The 16,613-nt window shown below is 51.8% G+C and overlaps 1 protein-coding gene across 1 annotated transcript; it reads left to right on the top strand.

Moving 5' to 3' along the window:
* Nucleotides 1-6,710: 6,710 nt before the first annotated feature.
* On the top strand, nt 6,711-7,640 carry LOC135992568 (olfactory receptor 14J1-like). The gene has a single exon (XM_065641854.1). The coding sequence runs from the start codon at nt 6,711-6,713 to the stop codon at nt 7,638-7,640; it is 930 nt and encodes a 309-aa protein (XP_065497926.1).
* The last annotated feature ends 8,973 nt before the right edge of the window (nt 7,641-16,613 follow it).

Genomic DNA, 16,613 nt, shown 5'->3' with positions numbered 1-16,613 from the left:
GTGTATCTGTACGAATGCACGCAGCACGGGCAACAAACAGGAGGAGCTGGAAGCCCTTGTGAGGCAGAAAAACTATGATTTAATTGTCATCACAGAAACATGGTGGGATGACTCTCAGAACTGGAGCGCTGCAATGCATGGCTATAAACTCTTCAGAAAGGACAGGTGAGGAATGAGAGGAGGTGGGGAAGCAGTGTATGTAAGGGGGGGGTTTGATTGTCTGGAGCTTGATGAGGGTGATGATAGGATTGAGTGTCCATGGGTAAGAATCAAGGGGAAGGGCAACGAGGCGGACATCCTAGGGGATGGTCTGTTACACACCACCCAACCAGGATGAAGAGGCAGAAGAAATATTTTTCAGGCAGCTAGGAGAAGTCTCTCGATCACCAGCCCTTGTTCTTATGGGGGACTTCAACCTACCAGATGTCTGCTGGAAATACAACCCAGCAGAGAGGAAACAGTGTAGGAGGCTCCTGAAGTGTATGGAACACAATTCCTGACACAGCTGGTCAGTGAGCCTACCAGGGAAGGAGCCCCACTGGACCTGTTGTTTGTAAATAGAGAAGGGCTCGTGAGCAACCTGCCAGTTGGAGGTTGCCTTGGGTGTAGTGATCATGAAATGATTGAGTTTTCTATCCTCGGAGAAGTTCGAAGGGTGGTCAGCAGAACTGCTACTTTGGCCTTCAAGGGCAGACTTGGATCTGTTTAGAGGCTGGTTGGCAGAGTCCCTTGGGAAGCAGTTCTGAAGGACAAAGCAGTCCAGGAAGGCTGGTGTCTCTTCAAGAAGGTGACCTCAGAGGTGCAGGAGCAGCTGTCCCTGTGTGCCGGAAGGCGAGCCAGTGGGGAAGAAGGCTGGCCTGGCTGAATAGAGAGCTGGAGCTGGAACTTAGGAATAAAAAGAGAATTTATAACCTTTGGAAGGAGTGGCAGGCTACTCAAGAGGAATACAAGAATGCCATAAAGTTATGCAGGGAGAAAATTAGAAGGGCCAAACCCCAACTAGAGCTGGGCCTGGCTACTGCTGTAAAAGACAACAAGAATGTCCATCCCATGATGGATGCAGAGGGAAAGATAGTGACAGAAGATGAAGGAAAGGCTGAGGTATTAAATACCTTCTTGCCTCAGTCTTTAATAGTCAGAACAGTTGTGATCCAGGTACCCAGCCCCCTGAGCCCAAAGACAGGGATGGGGAGCAGAATGAAGCCCCAATAATCCAAGGGAAAATGGTTGGCGACCTGCTGCACCACTTGGACACCCACAAATCTATGGAGCCAGATGGCTCATGGAACAGATCATCCTGAGTGACATCAGGCAGCACATACAAGACAACCAAGAGATCAGGCCCAGTCAACATGGGTTTACAAAAGGCAGGTCCTGCCTGACCAACCTGATCTCCTTCTGCGACAAGGTGACCCAACTAGTAGATGAGGGAAAGGCTGTGGATGTTGTGTATTTAGTCTTCAGTAAGGCCTTTGACACCGTATCCCACAGCATCTCCTGGAAAAACTGCAGCTCATGGCCTGGATGGTGTATCTGTGATGGATAAAGAACTGGCTGAAGGGCCAGGCCCAAAGAATTGTGGTGAACGGAGGCGAATCCAGTTGGTGGCCGGTCACAAGTGGTGTCCCCAGGGCTCAGTATTGAGGCCAGTTCTGTTTAATCTCTTTATCAATGATCTCAATGAAGGGATCAAGTGCAGCCTCAGTAAGTTTGCAGATGACACCAAATTGGGTGGGAATGTTGATTTGCTGGAGAATGGGAAGGCCATACAGAGGGATCTGGACCAGCTGGATCATTAGGTTGAGGGCAATTGTCTGAGGTTTATCAAGGCCAAGTGCCAGGTCCTGCTCTTGGGTCACAACAACCCATGAACGCTGCTGATTCAAGGAAGAGCAGCTGGAAAAGAACTTGGGGGTGTTTTTGACAGTGGCTGAACATGAGCCAGCATGTGGCCAGGTGGCCAAAAAGGCCATCAGCATCCTGGCTTTTATCAGGAACAGTGTGGCCAGCAGGACCGGGGAAGTTATCATCCCCTGCACTGGGCACTGGTGAGGCCAAACCTTGAATCCTGGGATCACTTCTGGGCTCTTTACTATAAGAAAGATCATGAGGTGCTGGAGCAAGTTCAGAGAAGGGAATGGAGCTGGTGAAGGCTCTGGGGCGCAAGTCTGATGAGGAACGGCTGAGGGAGTTGGGGCTGTGTAGCCTGGAGAAAAGAAGGCTGAGGGGAGACCTTCTTCCTCTGTACAGCTCTCTGAAAGCAGGTTGTAGCATGGAGGTTCTTGGTTTCTTTTCCCAAGTATCAAGTGATATGACGAGAGAAAATGGCCTTAAGTTGTGCTGGGGAAGGTTCAGATTGGACATTCGGAAACATTTCTTCATGGAAAGGGTTGTGAAGCAGTGGAACAGGCTGCCCAGGGAAGTGGCTGAGTCACCATCCCTGGAGGGGTTTAAAAGTTATATAGTTGAGGTTCTTAGGGACATGGTTTAGTGCTAGAGTTAGGTTATGGTTGGACTCAAAGGTCCTGAGGGCCTCTTCCAACCAAAATGAATCTATGATTCTGTTCTATGATTCTGTGTTTCTAATCCAAGTCCCCATGTGTGCAAAGGTTTTCTTCATAGAAGAGACAGAGTGAGTGGTAGAGAAAAACCTAAAGCTGAAACTGGATGTCAAGAGAGTGAGCAAACCCTGCTGTCCTCAAGGCCACAGGGAAACAGGGCTGGGAAGTGCAGACCTAGCAGGAAACCTGTTTTCTGGCACTGGTGTCTCTGCTGCCCTGGAGGGCCTTGGTGGACGTGAAGGTGATCTCCATGAATGACAAGGTGCTGCTGACAGGCCCACTGTGAAAAGTGTTGGTCTGTTCCTCAGCTGTATCATCAAGGGGGTGAGTGAAGGCTGGTGGAGAGAAAGAACAGAAGTTTAAAAGTGTGGACACATACGTGGAGACTCCAGTGCAATGTGCTTCCTATTCATGGACTGCCCTACATCTACTGGATAGAGAAATGATGGACATGCCACACTCCCGTGGTGGCAACCAGTTTCTTGCACAAAGGCACTGAATCTGTCTGCAGTGCTGTCCGGGGTGTCTGTCACACATCAGTGTGAATGGGGATGGCTGCCCTGGACAGGACCATCGCTGTCCCTGCCAAATGCATGAGCGGTGTGCGAGAGCCTTGGCACCTCACGTAACACTGCAGGCCTGTAACTGGCATTAAAGGGAATAACTGCCCTGAATTTGATCAGGCAATGTGGGGATTCTCATGACACTGCTGCCATTACAGTCAAAGAAGCCATAGTCAAGCCAGCTGATGGAAAAGACAGAGAGAAACTTAGCTCTGTCTATGGTTCGAGACTCCATACAACAAATAAATGCCTGCATAGGCTGCCCCAAACAAAAGAAATAAAGATTCTGTCATCCTAAAAGTGGTTATCTGATGTCACTTCTATTGGCCAAAGAGATTCTCCACCAGCCTACAAGAAGATGCCCCAGATGCTGCCTCTCCTCTCAGCATTGCTCCACTCAACTTGCAGCCAGCTCCACGTATCGTGCATCACCTCTGGCACTTCAGATGTCACCTCGTCTTTGCACCTCAACACATCTGTCCTGCCGTCCATCTCCATTAATTACCACAGGAGCTGAGACAAGGAGCTCTCATGTCAGTGTCTATTGTGTGTGCACCTGAACTGAGACCAGAGGAATCCACCTCCTGTGGGTTTGTGTTGTGTGTGTGGGCAGCTGAGGACTACACACATGGAATGGGGGTGGAATCCCTTCCCTCAGAAAAGGCAAGTTAGATCATTTCTTGTCCCTGTCTGGGGTGTCCTGTCTAAAAACGGGACAGTGAAAAGCTGATTCCTGGACCATAATATTTTTCGAATGGGAGAAATGACTCTGCAGAAAAGAAAGTGTCTTTCCCCAGCTGAGAGAAGGAAAATCAGTGATTCCAGCCTGTTTCACAGCAGGTTCCCCTGGAGCCCCAGGGACACCTGGAGCGAGCCCAGAGGGGACAGAGAAAGGGACATCATGGGCTGCTCCTGTGCTGCTGAGCTGGGCTGGGCTCCTGGGACAGAGGGAGCTCATGGCAAGCGGCAGCGCTGCAGAGAGACAGCTCTGCCCAGGAGCAGCTCCTCTGCAAAGCACAGCAGGACTGAGGGCTCTGCCTGCAGCGCCGAGGGGAGAAGAGCAAGGCAGAGAGAGGGAAACGCGGTGTGGGGTGGGAGGACAGATGAGAGCTCACCTGGAGAATAATCTTCACAGCCCTTAGTATGGTAAGTGTCTGGCTCCAGGGCAATGCAGCTGCAGTTCCTGGAAAGATCTAAAATTGGTACCTCTTACAGTTTATGAGACTTTTCAGAAGGACGGTCTCAGTGTCTCTAATACTGAGGAGGACGTGCTTCAGAGCAGGGCTTACTTGCTGCACCATCAGGGGGACAGGACACAACGGCTCCCTTCTCCCAGGGATGTCTGTAGAGATGTGCATCTGGGTGAGCACCCAGGGGTGCCCAGGGCTGTCCTGCAGAGCAGGGTCCCTGCACCCCAGGGCTGTGCTGGGGCAGGGACTCTGACGCCTGCCAGGGGCAGCGCTCAGCCTGCCCGGGGAGATCCCCATGGTGCTGTGGGGAGAAGCTGTGGGGGGAAGGAGACACCCCTATCAGGGCAAGAAAGGTGCTTCTGCTGTTGAGGGAGTGCTGTGTGGGTCAGGGCTGCTCACAGCTCCAGATCACCCCTAGGATTTTTCCAAGGGGATGCCTCAAGCAGAAGATCAGTGCAAGGATTAGCAGACACATAAGGAGTTTTCCTGAGCCTGTCTTTTCAGTTTCCTATCCCAAGGGTTGGGGGGTGCAGGAAAGGATAAAATGAAAATGAGCCCTCATGCTTAAACAAGTCACTGAGACTCCTGAACTGCAACTTTGAGTCATCAGTACTTCTGCCAGAAGCCTCATAACATCTCTTCAGCCGCTGCTCTGCCTGTGCACAGCACCAGCATCACCTTTGCTGAACCCGTCAGCATTAGTCTGACCTGTCCTTTTCCCCAGTCTGCAAACAGGAAGATGCCCCCAGGCAGTGCCCTGTGAACAGGCAGGATCTATAGGGCCAGGGTGAGGGCACAGAGGGTGGGATGGTCTGTGAGCACTGACAGGGAAGAGACATGGACAGGGAAACACCTCCCAGGGGGAAAATCTCCAGGCAGCAGGGAAATGATCAGAAATGACAGGAAACTAAACCCGGCATTGTTATGGGAGGGGGAACACAGAAAACTCCCTATGATCCCCTGCAGTGCAGATCCCTCCTCTGAGCAGCCCACTCACCTCCCCTCCCACCCAGCAAAGCCTCTGCCCTCAGGGCCGGGGGCTCCAGGGCATGAACCAGCTCCTGTGCAGCCAGAGCTCCAGTTCCCTCTGCAGAGCACAGGGGCTGAGAGCAGCTGCCCGGCAATGTTGGTGTGCGGGAGGTGGCTGCACAGCTGGGGAAGGGTGACGCTGTCTGAGTGCCCGGCTGCCTCTGCCCTGGCCTCTCTCACACCCACCCTCACCGCATTTTCCTTCTTGCTCCACTGCTCTGGGTCACTGTTGTTGTGATCTTGTTCTTGCTGTCAGGCTCTCTGGGGACGGGAGTTTCAGCTGCACAGTCACAGCCTGATCTTGTGGGTCCTTCCCTGCAGGTGTGTCCATGGGAACATGTGTCCCAGCTTTCCTCTGACCTGTGGGGCTGTGGGCAATGCAGTCTGTGGGACAGGGGAATGAGCTGAGTCTCCCTGAATCAAATGCCATCATTTGGACACTTGACTTTCTCCTTGAGGTTTCCTTCCAAGCTGTGAGTTTCCCTCCAGGATGCAAACCTGTCCTACAGCATCCTTGTGTTATCTGAAAGCCCCATGGAGAAGCGCAGAGCTGCTGTGACTGAGAAAATGCTGTTGGGTTTGTGAAATGTGTCAAGTGTGTCCTGGGCTAAATGTGGGGAGCTGAAACCTTGGGAAAGGGTGAGACATGTCATGGTCTGAGGTGGATCCCTCTGCTCTCAGCAGTGCCTGGTGGCTTTTCAGGGTAACATGAAAGCAGTGTGATCAGCCTCCATCTCAGAAAGGTGCCAGCCCAGGGCAGCTGGAGCAAGACAGAGGGACAGACCAGCTGCCCTCACTCTGCACTGACCCACAGGTGTCCTCTGGTCTCGCAGGACTTGCTCTGTTCTCCCTGAGTGCAGCAGAAATGCTGAGGGTTTCTGACACCCACAACACTCTCCAGGGGAGTTGCAGGATTGGAATAGATGATCTTTTGAGGTCCCTTCCAATCCCTAACATTCTGTGATTCTGTGAAGCTGTAAAAAACCCAAACATTTCAAACTTCGTTTTACCATCCTGTTTCATTTTGCTGATAGTGCAGATGCTGACAGGCCCTTCTTCACCAGCAGCAGTTTCAGATGACAACTTTGAACCCCAGGGCTGGCTCCTGCCCCCCGTTCTCATGACCCCCTGCTGCAGAGCAGGGCTGACTCCTGGGCAGCCAGCGGGCACAGGCCCTGCTCCTTCACGGCACCTCCAGCCAGCACCACCCAGGGCTCAGCCACGGAGCTGAAAGAAGGTCTGGAAAAGGACAAGGGCGTGTAGAGCAGGGGAGTATGTATGAGTAATGGATTTGATTTTGCTCAGAGAAATCTCCCCTTGTCGTTTTCTTTTCCTCTTATGACGGTGCCTACGCTCAGAGACAGCAAATGTCCAACAGCAGCTCCATCACCCAGTTCCTCCTCCTGGCATTCAGAGACACACGGGAGCTGCAGCTCTTGCACTTCTGGCTCTTCCTGGGCATCTACCTGGCTGCCCTCCTGGGCAACGGCCTCATCATCACCACCATAGCCTGTGACCAGCACCTCCACACCCCCATGTACTTCTTCCTGCTCAACCTCTCCCTCCTCGACCTGGGCTCCATCTCCACCATTGTCCCCAAGTCCATGGCCAATTCCCTCTGGGACACCAGGGCCATCTCTTATATGGGATGTGCTGCCCAAGTCTTTCTGTTTTTCTTTTTCATTTCAGCAGAGTATTGTCTCCTCACTGTCATGTCCTACGACCGCTATGTTGCCATCTGCAAACCCCTGCACTACGGGACCCTCCTGGGCAGCAGAGCTTGTGTCCACATGGCAGCAGCTGCCTGGGCCACTGGGTTTCTCAATGCTCTGCTCCACACGGCCAATACATTTTCACTGCCACTCTGCAAGGGCAATGCCCTGGACCAGTTCTTCTGTGAAATCCCCCAGATCCTCAAGCTCTCCTGCTCAGATGCCTACCTCAGGGAACTTGGGCTTGTTATATTTGGTGCGTCTGTATTTTTTGTATGTTTTGTGTTCATCGTGCTGTCCTATGTGCAGATCTTCAGGGCCGTGCTGAGGATTCCCTCTGAGGAGGGACGGCACAAAGCCTTTTCCACGTGCCTCCCACACCTGGCCGTGGTCTCCTTGTTTATCAGCACTGGTATGTTTGCCTACTTCAAGCCCCCCTCCATCTCCTCACCATCCCTGGATCTGGTGGTGTCTGTTCTGTACTCAGTGCTGCCTCCAACATTGAACCCCCTCATCTACAGCATGAGGAACCAGGAGCTCAAGGATACTCTGAGGAGGCTGATGACTGGATGTTTTCAGCCATAGACTGCCCACCTTCCTCTTCAATGGCTCCCAGTGTATGTCATGACAGGCCAATCTTTGTTTCCTTCTTATACATTTTTTTTCTTTTTCCACTTGTGATATTGTTCTTTTCGAAGAAATGCCACTGGTCATCTCCTCCTGCTTAAGTATCCACACATGTTGCGTGATCCAGAGACCTTGTTTAACCGGGGAGTCTCTTAAATACAAGTGAAATGAATGAACATGATTTAAATTTTTTTTTATTTTTTAGGTTCTTTTTCTTACGTCTGACATCCATCCTCATTGTATCAGGGATGAATGGGAAATGAAAACACCTTTTGGCTGCGCCAGCTTTGGGAAGGCTGCTCTGTACCAGTGGCAGTAAGAGCTCTTGAGGACCTCAAGGGACCTCAAGGCTTTCGTGCTGGCCTGGGGAGATGGGATGGCCTGGAGGGGTTGCAGAGCTCTCAGGATCTGCTGGAAAGGAGAGCAAAGGACACAGGTGCCTCCATTTCCTTTTGCCATGTGTGTTCACCCACCTCCGGGGCTGACCGCTTTCTGACCCCCAGGAGCTGCTGTGCCCTTCAGAGGGGCAGAGGCTGTGGGGTGACTGCCCAGAGCACCTGCAATGGGCACTGGTGTGGAGCCAGCCCCACACTGGGCTTTGCTGGGGAGAGGGTGTTGATGGTAGAGAGAGGGCAGGGGAGGTGGGAGAGACTCGAGGGAGCTGGGCTGGGCTGGAAAGGACCTGGGAGAGAAAAACATCAGCCTGTATCTTGTGCTGCATGACCACGCAGGGTGAAGACTCACACCAGGGGTTGTGGTGCAGAGCCAGGGCTTGTGGGAGGGATCAATGTCCTGCAGGTGCAGGAGAGAGGAGCCTGCTCTGTGACCTTGGTGGCATGGACAGACCAGGAAGGTGACCCAGGGTCTTCCTCACCCCCCAGCCACTGGCCACCTCTCATGGGCCATTTCCAGCACTGGTCGCTCAGCCCAGGTTTACGGGTGAGGTTCCCTGTGAGGCCATCTCCATCCTCCTGCTGGGCTCAGGGCCTGTCTCAGGGAATGGCCAGCCCTGCCCAGCCTCTCTCCTGGCCCAGACCCTGGCAGACCCTGGAGCAGGGCTGTCTGTGAACCCCACAGCTGGCACGGCCTCTCCAGGAGCTTGGAGAGGCTGCCACACAGGAAGGCCATGGGGTGAGAAAGCACCAAGGACCATGTGGGCATCACACTGGGAGACCGTTCCCCACCCCAAATGCACCCTCTCCTGTGCTGTGCCTGCACCGTGGGGCTGTGGGACCATGTGTGGGGCAGCAGGGCTGGGCTGTCACAGCACAGGGTGCAGACAGGGGCCACAAGCAGCTGCCAGGGGCGACAGCAAGGACAAGTACAGACAAGGAGTCTATGTGCATCGCCTTTGCTGTGCAGGGATGACTTTGGGAAGGGCAAAGCTCACCTGGAGTTGGTGGCTGCAAGAAAAGAGACCACTGCATCAGAGACCAAGGCAGAACAAGGGAAATGCGGGGCTGTTACTGGGTGGGGAGGGGAATTTAATAACAGCAGAGAGTGATGCTGGGGTTGAGGGACTCAATGCCTTCTGTGTCTGGGTCTTTACTGGAACACCCACCCAGGCCTCTCTGCTCAATGAAGGGGTTCAAGGAGGAGAGCACATCTTGGCAGGAACCTCAGGAAGCCCCAGAAGGACAAACAGCAGTGTCTGCCCCTGCAGGGGACTCACCCTGGCAATGGCACAGGCTGGGGCTGCCTGGCTGCCAGCAGCTCTGTGGGAAAGGTCTGGGTGGGCAGGGAGCTGGGCAGGAGGCAGCGTGTGCCCTGGTGCAAGGGAGGCCAGGAGCACCCTGGGCTGTGCCACCAGGAGCACGGCCAGGAGATGGAGGGAAGGGATTCTCTGGAATACTCCATCCAGATCTCAGATCCCAATTCAGGAAAGATATTGGCAAGCTGGAGTGGGTTGAGCAAAGGGCCCTGGGGACAGCCAGGGACTGGAGCACTTTGCCTGTGGGGAGAGGCTGAGGGGCAAGCCGGGCTTGTCCATGCCAGAGAAGGGAAGGCTGACGGGGACCTCATCACAGCCTGCCAGTGCCAATGAGGAGGTGATGGAGAATGCAGAGCCAGGCTCTTCACTGTAGTGCATTGCAGAAGGACAAAAAACAATGGGTGGAAGGTGAAAGAGGTGAGGTTCAGCCAGGACATAAGGAAAAGTTTTTTCCCTAGAACAGGGGTGTCAAATTCACTTTCACCGGGGGCCACATCTGCCTCACGGTTGCCTTGAAAGGGACAAATGTAATTTTAGGACTGTATATATACAACTATTCCTACATTTATACCATCTTAAAATTACAGTTGGCCCTTTGAAGGCAACCGTGAGGCTGATGTGGTCCCGGTGAAAATGAGTTTGACACTCCTGTCCCAGGAGCTCAGCCAAGTGCTGCCTCGGGTCACTCAGAAAGGCTGAGCAGCCTCTGTCCTTGGAGGTTTTCAAACTCTGATTGAATCAGGGCTTGAACACCTTGGTCTGACTCAGTTTGTGACAGGTTGGACTGCAGACTCCTGAGCGCCCTTCAACCTCCCTTCTCATATGATCCCATTGTGATGTTGGGCTCTGTTTCTAACTGGTCAGAGCAGACGATTATGGGCCATGAATCCACCTGTGCTGTAGGTGACCATCTAAACCAACATCTCAACCAGTGAACCAGTCAACACCTCAGTGTGACTCGCTCTGGGTGAAGTGTGAAGAGTCCTGGGCAGGGAAGTTTTAGAGGGCATGGGGCGCTAAACAAGACGGAAAATGATCTTGACTTAATGCCTGTAGGCCCATCAGATGTCAGCTGATGTCAATGAAAATTAAAATAAGAACTGAAAACAAATATTCAAAGCAAAGAAAGATGTCAACATACTTTTTTTTTTTTTTTTAAGTCTTTGAGAGGTTTTCTTTTGTTCAAAAAGGAAAGTGTTTTCCAGAAACAGAAATATATATAAGACACACACATCTTCAGCTACACGGATAAGCTTTTTACGTATTACTTTTTAACATATTTTAAAAAAATGTCAAAAAGTGAATTACCGGGAAGCGCACTAAGGGGAGGAGAACATTGGTCTTCCCCTGTACTTCTATTACCAACACTCTATTATTTCATCTCCCTTGTCATTCAGGAGTTTCCAGCTCTCCTGATTCAAGGTCCATGTCAAAGGAAAACTTTTCAGCAGACTGTCTGGACACACACCCTTCCCAGCACTCTCAGGTTTTCTCCTCTGCTTCCTCTTTGGTCATTTAGTTGCCTCTCAACTGTTTGGTTTCTGCTTGGAGCTTCAGGGAGTTACAAACTTGCTCCATTCTTCAGAGCTCTAATTAACATGGCAGTCAACACATTATTTGTGTTTATATCTATCCTTTCCTAACTCTGTCTAGAACAGTCCCTTGTGGACGGTGGACCTCATCAGATCCAGCTTAGACAGTTGTGGAAAGTGTTTTACTCTATTAAATTGTATTGTCTTTACTTGTTGGCATCGAAGAGAAACCTTTCTGTGCCTGAGTGCAGCCAGGTCTCTAAGGAGAGCAGGTGGGAGCTGCTGCAGAGGAGCTGCACCATCCACCTGCAGACCTCACTGGAGAAGTCTGATGTGAGGAAAAGTGATGCAAGTCCCAGGTGGCCAAGGAGGGAATTGGCAGACTAGGGGGGAGGGATGAGGAGCAAGGTTGTCCATACAATGTCCGACCTTAGGGGACAGCTTCTCCTGCCTGTCCCAGTGTATTCAGGTGACCCTCTGGATCAATGCCCAGTGTAGAATTCTGCTGTCACTTCTTCTATGAAATCAAGAATGATAGAAAGTACCATTGAAAGAAAAAACCCTCCCTTATGAATTCTTTGAAATCTTCATCACGAAGTAACCCACCGAAACCTCTCCAAATAGTTGTACAAGTCTTGCAGACTTGAAGAAAATGACAGGAAGAGATATGGCTCATTAGGGCTTTTTGTATTTTAATGAGCCCCATGGCATATTTGGTGCTGAGTCCATGAACCTCAGATACCAAGAGCAGACTGAAGAATCTCCTCAAGAAGTCCAAGTCAGAAGCAAACTCCAAAGTTCCTTGAAGCATTAATGGGTGCCACTGAGGCCATCATTGACAAAGCCTCCCCAGGGACTCGTTAGAACAGATAATTGGAGACTGTGATTACATCAGGCAAAGGCAAAGTGCAGCAGCTCTGATGCTGAGAAAACCCTTGGTTTGTTTGATGAAGGAGGATGGTCAAACCTTGAGCCCCTGCCCCTACAAAGGGAGATCCTGTCCCTCACGTGTGTCTCAGGGCTCTTGCTGGGGATGTGGGGAGTGCGATGCCATTGAGGGACAACAATGTGACACCTCCCAACCTCCCTTGGGGAGGTGCAAGGAGCAATGAGGCCTCATGGCCATGACAATGATGGGTCTCCTCTTAGGCCTCAGTGGCAGGGACATCAGCCATAGCCAAGGGGACAAAGACCAGGGACATTCAGCCTCACCCTTGGCCATCTCCACCACAAGCCGTCCTACACTGTCCCAGGCCTGTGGCTGTTTCCCTGCAGGCTGCAGACACCCCATGCGCTTCCCCACCTTGTTCTCCCCCCAGTATGCCCCCTCCTGTGCTGCTGTCTCTCCATCCTCCCCAGCTGTTCCTTGAAACACAAAGCCATGGCTGATCCAGACTCCTCTGGATGTCCACAGCACTATGCTCAGAATGACATTTCTTTATCCTCAGATCCACTCTGGACCTCCAGAGCTGCAGTTTTTTATGGCTTTCCTTTCTCATGCCGTTTCCCACCACCAAAAAGAGTGTCAGCATCTTGGGAAGTGATTTTCAAGGTTTCCCGAGCTACTATTATTCTTCCCTGCCATGGTTATACCCCAGCCAGCAACTAAGACCATGATAGTTGGTCACATACTTCCTCCACCCCGCCAAAGGGGGACAGGGGAGAGAAGTGAAAGGGAAGGGACAAACTTGTGGGTTGAGAAAAAACAGTTTAATAAGACAACAATGTAATAATAAAATACTACTACTACTACTAATATACTAATACTAGAGCACCTTTCTTATGAGAAGGGACTGAGAGAGCTGGGTCTGTTCAGTCTGGAGAAGGATGAGAGGCGATCTCATCAATGTTTATAAATATCTTAAGGATGGATGTCAAGAGCCTGGGACCAGACTCATTTCAGTGATGCCCAACGATAGGATGACAGGCAACAGGCACTGAAGCACAGGAGGCTCCATCTGAATATGAGGAAAAATTTCTCTACTTTGAGGTTGACAGACACTGGAACAGGCTGCCCAGAGAGGTTCTGGAGTCTCCTTCTCTGGAGACATTCAAACCCACCTGGACACTTCCTGTGAAATCCACTCTAGGTGATCCTACTTTAGCAGGTGGGTTGGATTAGATGATCTCCAGGGGTCCCTTCCAGCTGCAACCATTCTGTGATTCTGAGTATAAACCCACAGTGAGATGCCCCAATTTACTCAGCTGGATGCCTCCCCTTGGCAGGACTAAAGGAGATCCATTCCTGACCCTCCCTGGGTGTCCTGACCAATGATGGGACAATGAAACGGTGCTTTCTGGACCTAACTCTAGTTTTGACAGGCGAAATGACATAGCTGGAAAGAAGTGGAATGCCTTCTTTGCCTCAGTCTTTTACAGTCAAACCAGTTGTGCTCCAGGTACACATCCCCCCGAGCCAGAAGACAGGGACAGGGAGCAGAATGTAGTCCAACAATACGAGGGGAAATCGTTGGTGACCTGTTACACCACTTAGACACACACAAGTCTATGGGGCCAGATGGGATCCATCCAAGGCTGCTGAGGGAGCTTGCAGATGTGATCACTAAGCCACTTTCAATTGTGAATCAGCAACCCTGGCTAACTGGGGAGGTCCAGTCGACTTGAAGTTGGCGTATGTGATGCCCATCTACAAGAAGGGTCAGAAGGAGGATCCAGGGAATTACAGGCCTGTCAATCTGACCTTGGTGCCAGGGAAGCTCATGGAACAGATCATCCTGAGTGACATCACATGGCACACACAGGACAACCAAGCAATCAGGCCCAGTCAGCATGGGTTTATGAAAGGCAGGTCCTGCTTGACCAGCCTGATCTCCTGTGACAAGGTGACCTGCTTACTTGATGAGGGAGAGGCTGAGGATGCTGTGTACTTGGACTTCAGTAAAGCCTTTGACACTGTATCCCACAGCATCTCCTGGAAAAGCTGCAGTGCATGGCCTGGATGGGTGTATCTGTGATAGATAAAAAACTGGCTGGAGGGCTGGGCCGAAAGAGTTGTGGTGAACGGAGCCAAATCCAGTTGGTGGCCGGTCGTGAGTGGTGTCCCCAGGGCTCAGTATTGGGGCCAGTTCTGTTTAATCTCTTTATCAATGATCTGGATGAGGGGATTGAGTGCACCCTCAGTATGTTTGCAGATGACACCATGCTGGGTGTGAGCGTTGATCTGCTGGATGGTAGGAAGGCTCTAAAAAGGGATCTGGACTGGCTGGATGGTTGGGCTGAGGCCAGTTGTCTAAGGTTCAACAAGGCCAATCGCAGGGTCCTCCACTTGGGTCGCAACAACCCCAGGCAGCGCTACAGGCTCAGGGAAGAGCAGCTGGAAAGCTGCCCAGCAGAAAAGGACCTGGGGGTGTTGATTGACAGCAGCTGAATATGAGCCAGGGTGTGTCCAGGTGGAAAAAAGGCCACCAGCATCCTGGCTTTTATCAGGAAGAGTGTGGGCAGCAGGACCAGGGCAGTGATCGTCCCCTGTACTGGCACTGGTTAGGCCACACCTGGAGTCCTGGGGTCAGTTTTGGGCCCCTCACTATAGGAAAGACCTTGAGGTGCTGGAGCGAGTTCAGAGAAGGGCAATGGAGCTGATGAAGACCCTGGAGCACAAGTGTGATGGGAGCGGCTGAGGGACCTGGGGCTGTTCAGCCTGGAGAACAGGAGGCTGAGGGGAGACCTTCTGATCTCTGAACTGCCTGAAAGGAGGTTGGAGCATGGAGGGTGTTGGTCTCTTCTCCCAGGTAGCAAGTGATAAGACAAGAGGAAAAGGCCTCAAGTTGCACCAGGGGAGGTTTAGAGTGGATATTAGGAAAAAAATTATTCACAGAAAGGGTTGTTGGGCATTGGAAGAGGCTGCCTGAAAGAAGAGGTTTGTTTTTCTGCCAGAAATATGTTTCAGGAATTGCTCTGAGGATTTTTCTCCTCCACCTTCATCTCCACTGCCAGCTCTCCACAGTGACAATCAAGCCAAGCGAATTCAACCCGCAAGGACTAGGAGCAGAGATGAGGCTTATCTCAGAGCAGGAGGGAGATTCCCATGAGAGCCGATGAGTGCTACATCAGCAAAACTGTAACTGTTAGAAAACAAGGGACAGCAGTGGAGGCAGAGCCTCCCCTGTCCTGCTGGAATGGCAGAAGAATCCTGTGGCCCTGCCAGCAGGCACGTGCACTCTTGGGTTCTGCTCCTATTGCAGCCAAGGATATGCTAAGAAAGGATCCTGCAGGCTTTGCAGCTCTTCTGCCATGAGGAGAGCAGAGCAGCTTCAGCTGCTGTTACAAAAAGGCAGAGAAGCAGAGCTCACTGTGGTGAGATCGGCACTGTAGTGATTCTGCTGACTCTTCCACCTCATGGAATCACACGGGCTGGCAGCTGTGTGCACCGTGCTGGGGCCCAGCACCCTGGGCAACATGTAGGTGCTTGGACCTGCAAGAGGAATGGGAAGAGAAGAAACCTCTGGGGCAGAGACAGGCACCCTGCAAAGGCTGCTGTGGCAGCTGCACGTCCCCCTGAGATCTGGAGCCTTCACTGGGGCAGTTGATGGCTCTTTAGCACCTTTTCTGCCCCACTGTGCCTGTCCCCACGTATGCACCAGAGTGGTACCAAGGTGCTGTCAGTCACATCCTCCCCTGCCCCGGCAGGGTGACTTCACCTCCACTAGCTGGGGGGGCAGGAAGGGTGGGACCCTCGGTCAATTGACCGGGTCCTTAACGGGACCCTGAGTTGGTTGACAGGGTCCTCAACAAAGGAGGTGCCCAGAGAAGCTGCAAATCTTCTGGACCATGTTGTAATGCCCACAGCCACATCTGACCAGACTATAAAACGGGGTTCCCACAGAAGACCCCTTTGAGTGGTCTTCTCGGAGCTGCGGGTCTGTGAACTGGAGCCCTTTCCTTAGACTGGGACGCTGTCTAAGGAGACTTCCCGGGATTGACAGCGCCTCAGCTCCTCGTTTGGTGAGTGGTTATTTACTGGATAGATCCTTGAATGAGTCCTTGTCTAACCAGGCAAGCGTGAGCCCTCGCCTAACCCAGGCAAGTGATTATTTCTTGTGGGTTCCCTGGACTCAGAGGCCTCTGGTTTTCTTTCTTGTGACTGAATGCATGCACGTTGTGCATCCTCATTATTCTTATGTTGTTGTACCACAATAATTCCCTCAATTGATATCTGAACCTGTATTTTATGTTGTTGCAGTGCTAACTAATTGTATAAACCCTGTTTCTAGTCGGTGCATTTGCTACACTTTTCCGGCCAGAATAAAGTCTGTTTTGAACTTGTTGTTCACCTAAAACTGACTTTGAGGTGCCTCCGTGACACATGCTCAGAGGAGCAGGAAGGATGTCTGCCCCCTTTCCCAATCCTTCCACCTTCTGCCACGCTGGGGCACTGTTGGCAGCTCCGAAACTGAGCTGTCACTGCTTCTGTGGGATGAGATGAGTTTGTGCTGGAACTGCAAGAACCAGGAAGAAAAAATCCCCAAGGGGTTCACTGGAACTTCACGGCTCTGGTAAAACCATCCACCAAGTGTACCCCTATTTCCTCAGAGCCAACAGCATAGCATGGGTGGGGGAAAGGCACAGATCAGACCTTGGGGCTGAGAGATGAGCACAAGCACCTGCCAAGGCAGCTGCAGCCAACCAGGAACACTCCCCACTTGCTTCTACTGCACATGAAGGAAGCTT

Source organism: Caloenas nicobarica, chromosome 10, assembly GCF_036013445.1.
Source record: "Caloenas nicobarica isolate bCalNic1 chromosome 10, bCalNic1.hap1, whole genome shotgun sequence".
Lineage (NCBI taxonomy): Eukaryota > Metazoa > Chordata > Aves > Columbiformes > Columbidae > Caloenas > Caloenas nicobarica.
The sequence above is the reverse complement of the archived record's forward strand: the minus strand, read 5'-3'. Positions and strand labels throughout refer to the sequence as shown.